A 16,312-nucleotide genomic window follows, 5' to 3' on the forward strand; every position below is an offset into this window, starting at 1 on the left:
TTGAGCATGTCAAAGTCCAGATAAAGGACTAGCCCATTACCATAGGTCCATTCAGTTCAGTATTAAATATTTTGCTAGTTAACAATTAAATGTTTAGTCCACCAATGTGGTTTTCACTTTTTCACATAACAGTTTATTGATCGCAATTTACAGAGTAGACCATACAAAATGGTGTGGTAGCAGGTGGGTTTCAACTGCCTGCCAGCTTCTAAAGGCAACACTAGCTGAAGTTCAGCCCATTGTGTGTGACCTTTCCTTGGTTGTGGGTGGTTTGGGTTGTAGAATCTCCAATTGATCTTCTGTGTTTTTAAATCTGGATTGCTTAGCCATAACCCCATCAAGCTTTATGGTATTTGGACTTGTGGTCTCACTGTTACTGAGTCACAGTATTACTCATTTTCTTCTTGTTTGGGCCAGTTTCAAAAATGAAGACCACTGCTTTAAAAAAGTAACAACATTTTTATCTGAAGGTAAGTATTCATTAAGTTTATTTTTGAGCAACAGGCATTGCTAAAGTCGTTTTGTTGCTGGCAAGTTCCCTCCAAAGGTTCTCCACTTTGTGCACTAGACCTGGTTTTCTGATCCCACGTCCAAATTAAAAGAATAGAGGCCATGGTGAATTTTAACCCAATTTTGTCTACTGATCACCTTCAATCAGATTCATACAAGAACCACACAGGTTGATTAGTCCTTTAGGCCTCTTATGGATAGACACCAGTTAAGGTGTCTTCACAAGACAACAAAACTTTTGATCGGGTGTCCACATGCTTACCATTAAGCCACACTATAATCCTATATCCTTTAGTCTGTTAACTAAACCTAGCCTGTCTCAGGATCCCAGTGGATAAGAGCTGAAAAGAGTGAGAGCAAAAATTGGTTTATTTCACATGAGAAAAATAAAAAGAACATGTGGAAATGCTTCTTTTTTTTTTTTCAGTAATGCTCTTCTGACCCCTTTAATTGCTCTACATAGCTCCCCCACTTGTTTCCTATAGCTTTTTCACTTACCTCCACAAAAACTAACAACCCAGATCAAACTGGACTGAACCAATCATTACTGAGAATTTGAAAACATGTGGTCACTACAAACATTTTATTTATGCATTGCAGCAAACTTATCAACATACTCTTTTGTCAATTTCAGGTAAAAGTCAGGTGAATTGGGTTTATAATCTTTGTATACTAGTCCATCTTGGGATTTAGGAATAGCTTCCTCAATTTGTGTTCCCTCATGCCACTCATTAAATGAGGTAATTGAGATAATTTGAGGTTTAGTTTGCAAGGCTGCTTTCCAGCTGTTTCTGTAATAATTTCCATTGTTCCTTGCTCGTGTGTTTTCGCTATTCCAAGGCCGCACTCCAGTATCTATATACCCTGCTCCCACACTTGGAATAAATAAGCTTTTAGTTTGCTCAGCAACAGATCTGAGCTGGGGCCAAAATCTCCAAGTTGATCCATATGTAAATCTATCTGTTGCAAAATATGTATAAAAACCATCAAACCCACCAGTGTCTATGTACTTTCTGTGGTTCATTTCGACCATCAGAGCAATAAATGTACAGTCATACTCTGTGTTACGTACTGAGTGTGATCCTCCAGGTGTCAGCAACTGTGCCCATGATTCTGCTGGGGTATGGTAGGAGTCGTATACATACAACATGGGTAAATCTCTTCCATCTTGTACTGTGTATTTATAGAAAGCCTTATGTTCGCCATAGGTGTCAATGATGTATTTGACATCATCATGAAGTGTTTTATCATTCCTATCCTTGTAAGGTTCAATGTGTAAGGTTACTTTGAGCTTATACTTATCTGCTGCATTTAAGAGTGTAGGTACTAAACTATCACTAGGGATCCCTTCATTGTCTGCTTTACCAGGGGGGTACCACGAGAGAACAACCACCCCTACTCCAGCAGTCCTCATTTGTCTCATGTGGTCTGTAATTACAGATGGGTCTTTTGAACTGTAAGGGCCTAATGCAGGATAGAAATTAGATCCAATGTCATCAGGAGGGGTGTGAGAACCTTGTTTATAACGCCTGGCTATATCGGGATTCCAATGAGGGAGGAATCGGTGATTCCAATGAACATACTGTCCATCATGCTCCGGGTTTCCATACCAAGCATAATAAAATATGTGGATGTTATAGTTAGGTTCAGGAAACAAATCTTCCTCGTACACATGTTCTTTGTTCGGTGTGCTTGGGTTTTCTTCTTTCGCGTGATTTATATCCATTGTTTCCTCATTGCCTTCTTCATGGTCAACCTCTTGGCTTGTTTGATTGGTTTCCGAAGGCAATTCATCGTCAGATCCTTTCAGATTCAGATCTTCTTCCCGTTCTTGTGGATTTAATACTTTTGGCGTTCCATCCCTTCTCTCCTCAGAAGAAATAACTGTGAAGGTTGCTAAACAGCCAAGAAGAAAGAGTACCAGGACGGCAACAAATAGAACTCGGCGCTTTCTATGGATGCGAAACGGATACATTGTATACCAGTATTATGAGGACGTATATAAGAACGATCCTTCGCAGTAAAGCACTATTTGAGCAATAGTGAAAATCAGACCTGAAAAAAAAAAAAAAAATTTCAGGCCTGTACGGGATTCGAACCACTGACCTCTGCGATACTAGTGCAGCGCTCTACCAATTGAGCTAACAAGCCAACTGGGAGCAGGCCATCAAATTAATTCGATATAAACCCGTAGATGATAAATCAAACAACAACAAACATATGAAACATATGTGTGAATTTTTTTCAGGTCTGATTTTCACTATTGCTCAAATAGTGCTTTACTGCGAAGGATCGTTCTTATATACGTCTCATAATCGCAGTTCACACATATGTTTCATATGTTTGTTGTTGATTATGAGGACGTGTAGTTTTGAAATAACATAGATCAGAATGCATTGGTTTCTTCATTAACTTTTTGCAACGGAATCCTCGGACGAAGTACCTATACGTACCCCTGATCAAACGAGCGTGACGTTTCCTCTACTCTTTTCCATACAAGTTGTTTTGAAAACTGCAGGCTCATCTTTTTTAGCGGACACCTCTTACAACGCAAGAACAGTAGACTTCAACTTCCGAAATGGCGGCTCTCTTGCCTTTAACTTTCTGCAACTGCAAATTTACGTTGACGTTTCTCTCATGCATGGACTCGTTCAAGATCTGAGAAAGCCGACATGGACCTAAAACCAAAAGTAACCTGTGAGTATCTGATTTGAAGGGGTTTCATCTAATACTAGCATCTTGTGTTGGGTTTCTCTTTCGCCTTTTTTCCAGGCGTTTTCAGGATGTCAATCTCTGATTATTTCAAATCAGATTATTGTTATCAACGAACACGTCTCAACTGACCCTATCTTCTTGAAATACTCGCAATAATGTTCACCCTCCCTTAAAAGACCAGCTACGGAAGAAGGCGATTTTTTTTAAGGATTCAAATTGTGTCTTGGCTTGTGCAAAAAAAATACCCATCTTAAACACTGTTAGAAGCTCTCCCTTTTATAAGTCTCTCTGAAAAGCCTGGGTGACCCTAAAAGCCAGAACAGTGGAACGGTGGAATGGCAAAATGGTGGAAAGTGACCCCAAATCCTAAAACACGGAACGGCGGAAAATGACCCCAAATCCAAAACACGGAACGGCGGATGACAGGGCATGTTCACAAATTTTGTACAAACACAGTCAAGCGCTTGGCTCATTCAAACTTAGACTAGCGTGAGAGCAAGAGAGGTTTGCATGGGGTCTTGCTCGTGGGAATTTCTCATGGCATGAGAAGACAATAGAAAGTTAAAGAAGGAAGCCGATAAATTAGTTAACGGACAGTTGAGTAATAATTCAGACCAAAGAAGTTCAGATATTGTATCGCTTGTCCTCTTCTTAGTTTTCTCTAAGGTTAACTGAATTTACAAAGGCATAATGATTTAGAATGTGCAGTTAACTAAAGGTGAAAATTGTACAACACCTTGATTGATTTATTGGGAATTGATTGTTAGGCAATGAAAGAGAAACAAACCAAACATCCACAGCATGATATTACACATTATTAGGAGGGAAAGATAATTTTTTCAGGTATTGACATAATATCTGCAGAAGTTATCCTCCTAAAGGGAAATTAGAGTGGGTACACTTGATTTTTATTTGGCTCTCTTGCTCCCTTGGCCTGCCTATAATTCCGTCTTTTAGGCTTTAGGGTAATTTTCCACTGTTGCGTCTTTTAGGAGTTGCCACTAGCAAATGACTGGAAAAAGGGGGTCAAATCCAAGGGAAATTGGGTTTTGTTTTTAAGTTCGAGTAAGGGGGGTTTCGAGTTCACCGGGTTTAAGTTAGCGGGGTTCTTCTGACAGGATCTATTCTTGCCATGCAAATTAGACAAATTAGTGAAATAGCCTCTTTTTTTGTACAGAAAGTTTATTTCTTCTGCTGATATGTAAGCCGTAAATTTCATAGTAGGATGGTGGTGTTTTGGACACCTGGTTGCGAAGAAATTCTTCAAATTCTTCTTGACGGCTTCCTTCTATTAACTTTCTTTTGTCTTCTCACGCCATGAGAAATTCCCACACGCACGACCCCATGCAAACCTCTCTTGCTCTCACACTAGTCCAAGTTTGGTCACGCATGTTATCGTCGTGGGAATGAATGAGCCAAGCGCTTGACTGTCTTTGCACAAAATTTGTGCAACAGGCCCTGTCATCCATTCCGTGTTTTAGGATTTGGGGTCATTTTCCGCCGTTCTGTGTTTAGGATTTAGGGTCATTTTCCGCTGTTCGGGGTGTTATTCTGCCATTCCACCTTTCCCCCATTCTGGATTTTAGGGTCGCCTGAAAAGCCCCCTGGTAAGTTTCTGGTACTGTAATTTCCAGCCGTTTACCCATGGGTAATCTGTTGATTTGGCCTTAAATGCGCGCCACTGTGGGTAATCGGGAGGTGCGCGTTATGTAACATTTTTGAAATCTACTGGTGGTTGAATTGAAGAATATTCTCACCTACCTGCGTTTCCACCTCAAAGATGAATTTTATTGTATTAAGAGTGCCACAAAGCGGCACAAAAACATGATGCCGACTCGAGTTTATTTCATGCACAATTAGTTGTGCGACGAACAAATTACTATCGGCACGCGTGTAAACAAAACCTTGATGGTCACAAAAATAAACAGAGGATAACTGGCACATCAGTAACAAATTTCCAGTTAACACTAGCTTCAGCTAAAGAGAGTTTTCCCATTTTAAGGGACTTGTTAGGCCCAGTAGAACCAGAGATATCGATTTTTTTGAGAAATCAACATGGCGCTGAATGATCGTTCGCACAAAATGTGGCCATGAATTCGCATTCTGTTAAGTATGCAACGTTGTGAATTGTAGAGCACATTTGTACAAATTTCCTTTGTTTTTAAGGTGCGGGTTATCCACCAGTGCGGGTAATCTGTTGACTTTTTTTTTCGCTGCATGCAATAATCGGCTGGTGCGGGTAATCGGCCGTTCGGGTAAACGGCCGGAAATTACAGTACGCCTCATCTTCCCTGATAAGAACATCCAAAGGTTTAGCTGTATTGTTATTCCTTTTGACTTGATACCATGTCGTTTCAAATTATAGCTGTATTGGAAAGCTTCATCTTTATCTTTTAAAGATCCTGGTAAAAATTCAGGAGAAAAATAGAAATAAGTCCTTTTCCTCTCTTACAAACTCCCCCCCAGCAACTGAAAGTCCCTTGCAAATCAATAAGTTTCCCTGGGGCTTATTAGAGCAGTCATGGGATGTGTAAGATGGAAAATTCTCAAGCTAGGAATCAAAAGATAACACATGAAGTTAGATGATATTTGATTTTTGGAAAATATGAAGAGTGGATTTGAGCTTTGCGAGTGACTGACTCAAAGTCATTTTCACCTGTGAGATTTAATGACTGAAAGGGGAGACCAGGAACCTACTCAATTTCTGAGAGCCTGACAGGCAAGCTTTTCTTTCTCAGCATGCTTAATTTGTGGGACATGCAGCAGCATTTTGGTCCAGCAAGGTCATTGGGTTTTGTTGGTGGGAAATGCACTTAACTCTTATAGCACCTCTCTACTTAGCTGTTGCAGGGCTTGACACTGACTTTTCAACTTACTAGCCTAGAGGCTAGTGACAACTTTGATGTTACAACAATTTCAGTTTGTTTACCACCAAAACTGAATTTCTACTAGTCTGTGGCTAGCTGGCTACTTTTAGTGATCACAGTAGCACATGAATTGGGTCACAGTGTCAAACCCTGAGTTGTAAATGATTATCTCGAAACTGTAAAGGACAAGAGCCCAGTTGTATGAAGGCTGATTAGCACTAACCCAGGGTTAAATTTTAATCCAGGTTTCTATTTTTCTCTATTCAAAAGCCATTTTGGAATAATTTTCACAATTCTTCTTAGAGCATTCAATCATCAAATTATAGGCAAATGGAATTAAACTGAATTTTCTTTCAGATCTGAAATCAAATTTCACACTAACCCTGGGTTTTCTTAATTCAGCTTTGAACAACCCGGCCCTGATGTAGACCCATCCACATGAAGAGACCAAAAGAGTCCTTTCTCTAACATCATTAATTTTGGCACAACTCACATTCATGTCTATGGTAGTATACCTTTTACTTCCTCCTTTAGTTGTAGGGCAATTTTAAATTTATCAGCTTTTTCATTGATGTGCAGAGTATGCAACTCTTCAGAGACAGAATAATTTGATATGCTGATACATCTTTGAATGACAGGTTATGGTGAAAAAGATGTGTATAATAGACTTAACCCAGAACTTGAGAAGAGACTACCAAGGGAATCTACAGAATGGAGAAGGTGGGAAAGATTTATATCATGATTTCAGGTTTTAAAAAGAATTTGACCAGTGGTGGTCATTAAGAACCAGAGAATGCAGAATTCTCTGGTTATTAAATTTCTATGGGCCTAAACCTATTTTTTTTATTCAGATGAAAGGTTCATAATTACTTAACCTTTTCACTCCCATGAATGACCAAGACAGAATTTTTTTGACTTGCCCTACAGGCTTGTCAAAATATGGCACAACTCGTAAAAATACTCAGCGATACTACACAACTAAACGTCTTATAAGATATATGATGCAGGGCTCGACACTAATGATAGCCAACTAGCCACAGACTAGTAGAAATTCAGTTTTTACTAGTAAATAAACTGAAATTGTGGTAACATCTAAGATGTCATCAGCCGCTGGGCTAGTAAGTTGAAAATTTAGTGTCAAGTCCTGATACATATATCTTATAAGACATTTAGTTGTGTAGTATCGCTGAGTATTTTTACGAGTTGTGCCGTAGTTTGACAAGCCTGTAGGGCAAGTCAAAATACAAATAACGAGTAAAAATACTCAGCGATACCACATAACAAAACGTCTAATAAGTTATTTATTATCCAACATGCCAAACTGTTATTTCAGTGTTATTCACTGTTATTTCAGAAGTGTGTGAAGCGGAATGGAATTGGCGCGTTGTCGTGTTGCTGTTTCTATTTTTTTCATTAACCCATTAACGTCCAGTGCGCCCGTATGCGCCCATGGGGACCCACACCCTTTCTACGCCCTGTGACGTCATCAATTTTAACTCTGGAGCACGAATTCGAGCATGTACTTGAACGGGTTGAAAATATCTTGCAGACGATACCAGAATGAGCGCAATTGAGTGGAGGAGATTGGAGAAATAGCCAAAAAACCGTGTCACTTGGACTGGAAAATCTGCACGAAGATCGTGTTTCACTACCCACCTACCTTTCCGAGCATGTGCTTTGAAAATAATGAGTAGTTTCTGAAAAATCTCTACACCAAAATGAAGCCTACTCAATTTCCAGCAAGTGAGGAGAAACTTTAGGCAAGGAGAGGGGAAAAAAAGGGCAGGAGAAAGAGAGAAAAGTAGAAGTCGTAAGTGGGGCGTGACTTTTCAACCCAAAAACTATGTCCAAATTTCGCTCTCTGCGCGTGCCCGAGATTTTCAGGCCGCCATTTTGCATTTGGATCGAAAGGCCGTCGAGTGCACGAGCTGTCAAGTGGTTTTTGGTAAGTTCGAGCTTTAAAACCCCAACAGTGACCCGAAATCTGCTGGACTAGCTTCAAAACACAGTTTTCCACAAAAGCTGCGGCCGTTAATGGGTTAAATGAAGAAATTTTCTGGTCGTCAATCTGTTTTTCTTCGTTCGATTCATCTAATAAACTTTGACCTATATTTGCCAGCCATTCTGACTCTTCGTTGTCAGAAATACGATTCAAATTGTCCACCACTTTTTTCTTTTTTTGGTAACTACGATCCAATTCTTCGCTTGCGCGATGTGAGAAAACCTGTTTAACTGGTACTCTACAATAGACGAGTACAAATACCACGTGATATTTGTACTCGTCTATGGCGTTATTTGTACTCGTCTAAGTGTAGTTGGATAATGAATGAATTATAGGGTAGACAATGAGGAATATTGCTAATAAGATCTTGGAGTGAAAGAATTAACATTATTGACCCCTGCTGCCATTAGAATCAGTTAAGGAGGGGTGGAAAAAGGAACTTTTGTTTTGGAGGAGTGGTAAAGATGCTACATGTATGAATAATTATTTCATTATTATTCCCTTTGCACATTACATTTCGTTTTGTGTAAATATCTTAGTAAAATTGTCAGGGATATCAGGGCTCGACACTAACTTTTCAACTTACTAACCTGGTGGCTAGTGACAACTTAGATGTTACTAGCCCAAATGTTTTTTTTTACTGGCCAAGCTTTGATGTTGGTTAGGTCCAATAACAGCAGAATTACTGGCAAGACTTGAAAGCGCAATGCAAACAACACCTTTTCAAACATAATTTTGGTACCGATAATTACACTTTACTTAAACCAGTTCCAAAAGTAAAACAATTATTTTGTGAAATACAACATAGTTAAGATGTTTTGTTACCAGAGAGAGAAATCAGTTAGGCTGCAATTAATGTTCAGAGATTTGATTGTCCAGATGCCATCTTTAGACCAGTTCCAGTAATAATTATAACGACAGCAACGGTAATAATTATGAGATGTCACATGATTAAACTGGTTGATACTGATATTCCATCATCCATATGGCAAGAAATTACTGATGAAATTAGTCCATGAAAGTTAGCCGCTTAGCCCTCTCACCAGAGTCAAGCCATCTTGCAACAGCTAAAGAAGAGTGATACTCTGAGGGTTTTGGTCCATTAAGAGAGATTCTCATAAGGACTTCAACAGTCCCAACATCAAGGATTAAGCTGAAGTCACACATAACTCTGTTCAGACAGGAGTTGCCTCTTTCACAACAAGCAGTTTGAACAGGTATAACAAGGCAGACCTCGATGACTAGCATTTCCACCCACGTCTCCAACCATTACAGAGGCACCATCAGAGCCTAAGGCGACAGCTTTTTCTTTCCAATTTTCACAGACGTCCATCATAGCACTGTTGACAGCTTCAGTAATACCTGGTGCTTTAGCATCAGAGCAGGATTTGAACCCTACAAATGAACTGACTGCTTATCCATTGTTCAAAATGCAAACATACACATCTTCAACCTCACAAACACCCACATCAGTCGCACCGTCCATCATGACACTTGAAAGACGTGCCTTTTGTATTTGCTGCCCAAGTTCACCCTTAAACTCTTTGGATATTGCCATGTTAAAATTTTTGCAAGCCTTATCAGTTCTGTAAGTTTGCCCAAGCTAAATACCATGCTTCTGTTCAAGTTGACAGAGCTGAGGGTACATTGTGAATGGCATCTCCAGTTTTGCTACAAAATATCCAACGCCAAATAGCTTTTCTAACTTCGAAATGGCCTCTTTGTTCAAATGTCTCAAGGCTCGAGAAATAGCTTCTTCTTGTGGATTGGCTGAAATACGAATACAATCTTCAGCTCTTTTATGACCAGCAGATCCCACATGGCTCCTAAGAAATTCTTAGCAAAAATTAGAACAGCCACTTAAGAAAAATGCTGATGAGGAATTGGACAGATTCTTTTTTTCTTCACATCACGTGCAAAGCATTGCTCTACCTAGGGGAACAACCCATGGAAAGTCAGATTTCCACGATTGCTGGAATTTCCACCTTGGTGGTGGAGGTGTTAGACTTACACCTTCTTTAGCAGGTCTCCTCTTTTTAGAACTATCATCTTTGCCTTTTTCTTTTTTACTTCTGGTAAAAAATCCTCTAATATCCATTATGGAATTTTGAGAAAAAAAACAAAACAGAGCGAATTTGCATCTGAGACTGCTTGACACATGGTCTGCATTCCTTCTGTCATGCTTGACTGGTTTAATTAAACACAGCAAAACAGTTATTATCACAGTCAATTGTGCCAGTTTTAATTTTGTTTGATGGCCTAAGATTTTCCTCACATCAATTCTCTCAGGCCAACAAATTACAAAGCAAAATGCAGCGATTTTCCCGTGAAGACTTTCAGGACTCTTTTTGCTTTGACACTTTCTTGGAAGAATTTCAAGACTCCGAGACGTCATTGTATAAACTGTTGAGACTTCTTCACTTATGGGTGCTAAGAAACGTTTCAAAACCAAAACATCTTCCTGAATGATCTAGCAAACTGTCATTGGCGAAATTTAACTGCTAAAGACAGCTGTAAACGTTGAAGGAATTAAATATCTCTCATCTAATTGTTTCTGTTGTGGCAAGTTTTGTAAGTAAGCATACAACGACAAGTCACCCATGTGTTGTCACTCTAAATGAAATGTTATCCCTTTACAGTGCTGCACGATTTTGCGCGTGATTTTATCAGGAAGCTCATGTTTTCTTCAAGTAATTTTGTAACAAAAAGAAAATGCTTACTTGTTGGTCAAATATTTCTTTCAACATAACACCTGTTTACGCGTCACAGCGAAAAGTAATCAGACCTAAATTTGCATATGTGCCCGGTAACACGATACGCCTGTAATGAATTTCCGAGAAAAGTGTTTGAGTTTGTCTTCCTTGAGAAGAGAAAAACTAGTTCGGTCAATTTCAATTTGTTTACTAGCCAAACTGGCTAGTGGAAATCGAAAACCACTAGCCAAAACTGAATTTCTACTAGTCTGTGGCTAGTGGGCTACCCATAGTGTCGAGCCCTGGATATAATAAGTGTAAATGGAAGTTGTACAGATTTTCTATTGTTTGTTTCCTGGTTAACAAGACTGATGGATTTTCATTGTAGATCATATGGAAGACCTGCCAAGACTGTAAAATTGAAAGCAAATTTTGTGCGTTTGTCTGAGGGCATGCTGGTCGATGTCAGTAGTGTCAGTAGTGCTTCAAGTCTTCACAAACAACCATTCTTTCATATTTATTGGACTGCCTGCCAGGTATAGACTGTTAAATGGATAACATAACCTCAAGAAACAGTATTTCACATTTTTCAAGTCTTGAAATGCCTCTCAAAGTTATCATACAGATGTCCATAGTAGACTAAATTTTGCCTTTTCTCCTCTCTTGATCCCTTGTTGTTGTATCTTTGAATTATCTTTATTTTCAATGGAAAATTTAGTGAATGATATTTATACAGACAGTACCAAAGGTCCATATAATATTGGGCTCAAGGCTGTTGGATTGTAAACAAAATGAGCAGCTAACTATGAAGAGAAATTTTTCTGGGAAACTTTGAAATTATTACCCAATCTTTTACCTTAAGATAATTATAATTTTCCTTAAACTTTGTACACCAGGCTTCGGTTGTTCAAAGGGCAGATAATGCTATCCAATGGATAAATCGCTATCCAGTGGATAAGTGTTACCAAAACGTACTGCGCTATGCACCGGATAGAGATTTATCCAGTGTATAACGTTATCCATCCTTTGAACAACCGGGGCCAGGCTCCAGTTGTTCAAAGGGTGGATAACGCTATCCAATGGATAATTCGCTATCCAGTGGATAAGTGTTACCAAAACGTACTGCGCTATCCACTGCCGTGGATAGAGATTTATCCAGTGTTCAACATTATCCATCCTTTGAACAACCGGGGCCAGGAAGTCATGCTTTTAAAAATTTGTAGTTCTTGTTTTGCATCCTGGGTTGGAATTTCTACTAAACTACGGCAGTTTGACTCAACTCTCTACACCCTTCCATCAGTATGCATATTCTCCATACTGCTCTCTATTCATTTTGTAAGGTGCTGACAAGGAGAATTTGTTGAACAATCAAAAGTTCCTTTAGTTGGTGATTATTTTCTTAATTCTTGTGACCTTAATATGTGATTCAGTGATGATATTTTTAGGAGAAATTAGATGTTAGTCATTCCTAGGGGTAAAAGAGTTAAAGGTTATTGTTTTCTTTATCTTAATTTTCTAATGTTAAGTTGTTACCTCAAAATAAGATTAAAAAGGTGAATTTGTTTTACTTGCATTGTATAGCAAGTTAGCTACAACTACTGTAGGTCCTAAAAAGTATTTATAATTTTTATGTAAAAGGATGCAGATGAGTTTAAAAGCACGATAAAAGACAGCATCACGGATTGGATGAAAAAGCTACGTGATAGAAATATTGTTGACTGGATGATTATTCAAGTTGTGGCACAGGAGGGAAACAAACCGAAGTTGCAACTTCCTCGCAGTACAGTGTTTGATAAAATCAAAAGTGATTTTGGTGGCAAGAACAATGAAAGGTGAGTGTAATATCTGAGAGTATAAAATGTTTGAGCCAAAATAAATGAAAAAATGCTTGTTTTTATTGGTGTCTCGCGTCAACTTTTGGTTTAATTTAAGTAGACACTCAATCTCATGTTTTTGAAAACTGCATTACAATCACTAATGTGGAAGCAGCCTGAACAAAATACACCAACTTTGAACACTTGTAAAATTGAGAACTTGTTTAGAAAGGCATGCATTAAAACCTAAACTAAAGCAGTAAGTCATACATGACACATATGTGTGTCCTTTAATTATCCTGTACAGTGAGTTAGTTGGATATGAGATGTCATTCTTTGATTCTTTGACCCCAAAGAGTAACTAGAATCTACTTTTATTTTATACATACTGAGATTTACACTGTGAAGCACTATTGTTCTTGTGTCTGAAAAGAGTCAGTGTTGTTCAGCCAGCAATAATTTTAACTTTGTCCATGCTAGAATAATACAGCTTTGGGAACCTTTTAAAGAGAGTCAGGCAACACGATCTGCAGAATCATGGCAGAACTTGGTCACCAAACTACGGCAGTTGCTGCTATCTTCGTTCAATCGTCACTTGGGGAGGTTTGAAGATCAAGTCAGATCACTAAGGGAGAGACGAACTGAACCACAATGGAGCTTCACCAAATATTTCTTATTGCATGTAAGATGTAAATGTAGTTTGATATCAGAGGCTTCGTGAGAAAATGTAGTTTGATATCAGAGGCTACATGAAAATATCCTTATGGTTCCTGAGGAAGGTCTTTACAAACTCTGAGGAAAGGCATTTTCAAAGAAAAGCATCAAATTCAAATTAAGAGGGTTAAAAGGGCTGAGTTCAAACCCTAACATTTCTCTGTGCAAGATATAAGATTTGATTCTAAATATCTTACATTTACTGATGGTAGGTTGTATAACCACTGGTTCCTGTATTTGTATTGGTATGACCTTTCCTCTCATAGGAGTGACCAAAAATATATATTTTTTTATTGGCATGAGTACATCTTGAAGCAGAAAAGTGATGAGAGAAAGGGATGAGATGAAATTGGGGATTGGCTGATTTAAAACCAAATTGTTAGTGCAAAAGTATGAGAAATGTCGGGCAGACAGTGGTGGGAATATTGATATTTAGATTGAGGAGTGAGGGGATCAAACAACATCATGATAATAGTTATGATTGATTTTATGATATTTGCATTTGATGAAAAGAAAATGAGTTACTTTGATGGGCTGGGAATTTTGTTTGGCCTCAACTCAAATTATTGAATGTAAAGATTCTTGAAAATTTTAAACATGCATTTTAACAAAAAGGAAACATGAATATTTTGTGCCTGATGATAACCAAGCTTTAGATTTCAGTTTCACAAAAGTGCTGTGTTGAAAAGGCAAGCTCTTTCCACATACAAACTTATTAAGGATGGCTGTAAACCAGAGACAAATGGTTTAGATCAGCCATGTGGTGAGGTTTTTGGTCAACCAACCTTGGCCTTGGTGGCACAGCTTTTCAAACTTGGTGGTCCATTTACCCTTTGACTCCCAAGATCATACCAGTAATTCTCCTTACTGTCTGCTATACAATTCTTGTAATGTTAGTTTGGAGAATTTGGTATTGGATCAAATGATGATCTTCCTTGTTCACATTTTTCTTTATTCTCATCACTTGTTTGCTTGATATTGTATTGAAGTTGTAAGGAAAATTCTGTCTTGGTCACCCATGGGAGTGATTAAAGTACCCCATTGAGATATTATTTTTTGTTTTGATATCTAGGAGGAATTGTCCTTTGTGTTTGAGATGCTGGGTCTCTATGAAGAAGCTTTGATTCAATACGATGAAATAGATGCTCTTTTGACTCAGCTGGTCATCAACTCTAAATTTAAAGGTACTGACAGAGGGCAGCTCTATGTATTTTGTTTTTTCTCCTTCTCAAAGATCACTTAGACCAGTGATTTTCACATGTTCTCATGTCTAATTTCCATATTGATTGTCATCTTATGGCAGGGATCTTCCTTGTCAAAAAAGCTAGTTTATCTTCAAATCAGGAATCTTCTTTGATGTGTTTATCCAGCATGACTTTCCTTAAAAAAGGAAAGAGTGTAAAATCTGACAAATATTTACTTCTTTTTCTCACCAAGAGCCCCTTGACTGCATCGATGTCTTCATGCGAGATTACAAATGTTTTGATGGAGTATTGTTAGCTAAGAGTTCTCAAGACTTCTTAAGACAACTCATCAAGACACAAGAAGCCAGCTATATTGACCTACGAAATTACCTTTTTTCCCGACAATGTATTCTTCTGTTCAAGTTGGGGCGACGTGCATGGGAAATTGCTCAACGCTTGCTGGAGTTCCTACACAATCTTGTTCATGAACTGGCAATGGACGAACTTAAGGTATCACTATTATTTCTTTAGAGGTTCTCTTTTTATTGAAAATTGATGATCTCAAGACTGGTGGGAGTGTAAGAAAGTTGTTCGTCCGAGATACGTAGGGTTTGTTTTTGCGTTTTTCAGAGGTGTGTGGGAGAGCGCGAGGCAAACCCTTGGAGAACGCGTTCGTCTGACGTTTGCCTTCTCTCGCATGAAAAATGTAAAAGAAGGACATCTGTCATGTAGTATAACCGGATTGTGGGACAACAGGTCAAGGTTCAGGCCCTAGCAAAGGCCCTGGTATCATTTTCTTGAGGAAGACGTTGAATTTTCAAAGCACTTCTTTCCACCCAGGAGGATTATTAACTCGGACAAATTCGTACGGTTGCTTGGTGAAATGCCAGGAAGTTACCTGCTATGATCATACTCCTGTAACTAGGGCAAGGGTCACCAGCTGTGGGCCAGGGGCCCGTTTCTCGAAAGTCCCGGTAACTTAACGGGCCCGAAGCCCCATTTAAGATAAAAATTTAAAGAATAGAGAAGTAAGCTCTGGTACCCTAACCAGTCCATTTTGCTTCTTCATTTGATAGTTTTATTTTATAGTTCACAAAAATTGAGACCCCATCTTGAATGAAAACATAACAGCTTTTTGTCTTTATGTCATATTATCATGCAAGATATTTTATTTTCAAAATAATTCCTCCCAGCCAGGAGGTTATTTGAGTACTGGCGGATTCTTAGGGAAACTTGACTTAATACCGGGACGTTACCGGCGATGAAGTACATGGCGTATCCTAAGGAGTATCAATGCTCCTATCACCTTCATATTCCTGTTATTAGGGACCTTAAGCAGTCAGGAAGGCAACGCCAAGGAAGACTTCGATTAAAAAATAAATTTCTACTCTTAGTTAGAATTTTAAAAATGGCTGCATGAGCTTACTGTCTCATACGACGCCACAGCTCAACTTCAGCATGACGTATAAAAGCAGCGTCGAGTTCCAAATGGAAATTGAAATAATTTGCCGTCGCGGTTTCGGTTCGCAGACGACGCAAATTTTGGCGATTTCACGTTGTTGTTTTGTATAGGACGGCTAAGAAATGTACAAAGTTTCAAAATACACGTGCTGGGCTATTGTTCTGCCAATTAGATCTCTTGTTTTTCCACGTCCTCGTTGCCGTCGCCGTCGTGGTTGCTTAAGGTCTCTATTGTTATATGCCCGCAAGGCACATGCTGTAACCTTCCTTGCCTAAATCTTTCTTCAAGATCTCCATGCCAACTGGTGGAGCGTCGTGCTGTATCATCCTAACGAGCCTAGAGGTGTTAAAA

The 16,312-nt window shown here is 38.8% G+C and overlaps 2 protein-coding genes across 6 annotated transcripts in view; one reads left to right on the plus strand and one right to left on the minus strand.

Annotated features, from left to right (window-relative positions):
• Positions 1-439: 439 nt before the first annotated feature.
• Positions 440-3,049, minus strand: LOC111335006 (glycoprotein endo-alpha-1,2-mannosidase). Of its 3 annotated transcripts, XM_022940846.2 has the most exons (3): positions 2,964-3,049; positions 1,507-2,462; positions 440-851 (listed from the first exon to the last, which is right to left on the minus strand). In XM_022940846.2, the coding sequence occupies exons 1-3, from the start codon at positions 3,032-3,034 to the stop codon at positions 820-822; spliced, it is 1,059 nt and encodes a 352-aa protein (XP_022796581.2). In that variant the 5' UTR covers positions 3,035-3,049; the 3' UTR covers positions 440-819. The 3 variants fall into 3 exon arrangements, with proteins under 3 accessions (XP_022796581.2, XP_022796574.2, XP_088587165.1); XM_022940839.2 differs by having other exon boundaries at positions 440-2,462; XM_088731039.1 differs by having other exon boundaries at positions 440-2,565; positions 2,964-3,003.
• LOC111334998 (trafficking protein particle complex subunit 10) overlaps positions 3,050-16,312 on the plus strand; it is a 29,536-nt gene continuing 16,273 nt past the window's right edge. The window contains exons 1-9 of one of the 3 annotated variants that reach the window (XM_088731034.1): positions 3,070-3,207; positions 6,495-6,598; positions 6,731-6,812; positions 11,176-11,323; positions 12,426-12,619; positions 13,082-13,283; positions 14,388-14,499; positions 14,753-15,009; positions 16,250-16,312. The exon at positions 16,250-16,312 is cut by the window's right edge and continues 81 nt beyond it. In XM_088731034.1, the coding sequence (XP_088587160.1) occupies positions 11,240-11,323; positions 12,426-12,619; positions 13,082-13,283; positions 14,388-14,499; positions 14,753-15,009; positions 16,250-16,312 (912 nt within the window). In that variant the 5' untranslated portion in view covers positions 3,070-3,207; positions 6,495-6,598; positions 6,731-6,812; positions 11,176-11,239. Of the gene's footprint in view, positions 3,208-6,494; positions 6,599-6,730; positions 6,813-11,175; positions 11,324-12,425; positions 12,620-13,081; positions 13,284-14,387; positions 14,500-14,752; positions 15,010-16,249 lie in introns of those variants that run through there. The other 2 variants (XM_088731032.1, XM_088731035.1) reach the window with 2 other exon arrangements.

The sequence above is a fragment of the Stylophora pistillata genome, chromosome 8 (assembly GCF_964205215.1).
Source record: "Stylophora pistillata chromosome 8, jaStyPist1.2, whole genome shotgun sequence".
Classification (NCBI taxonomy): domain Eukaryota; kingdom Metazoa; phylum Cnidaria; class Anthozoa; order Scleractinia; family Pocilloporidae; genus Stylophora; species Stylophora pistillata.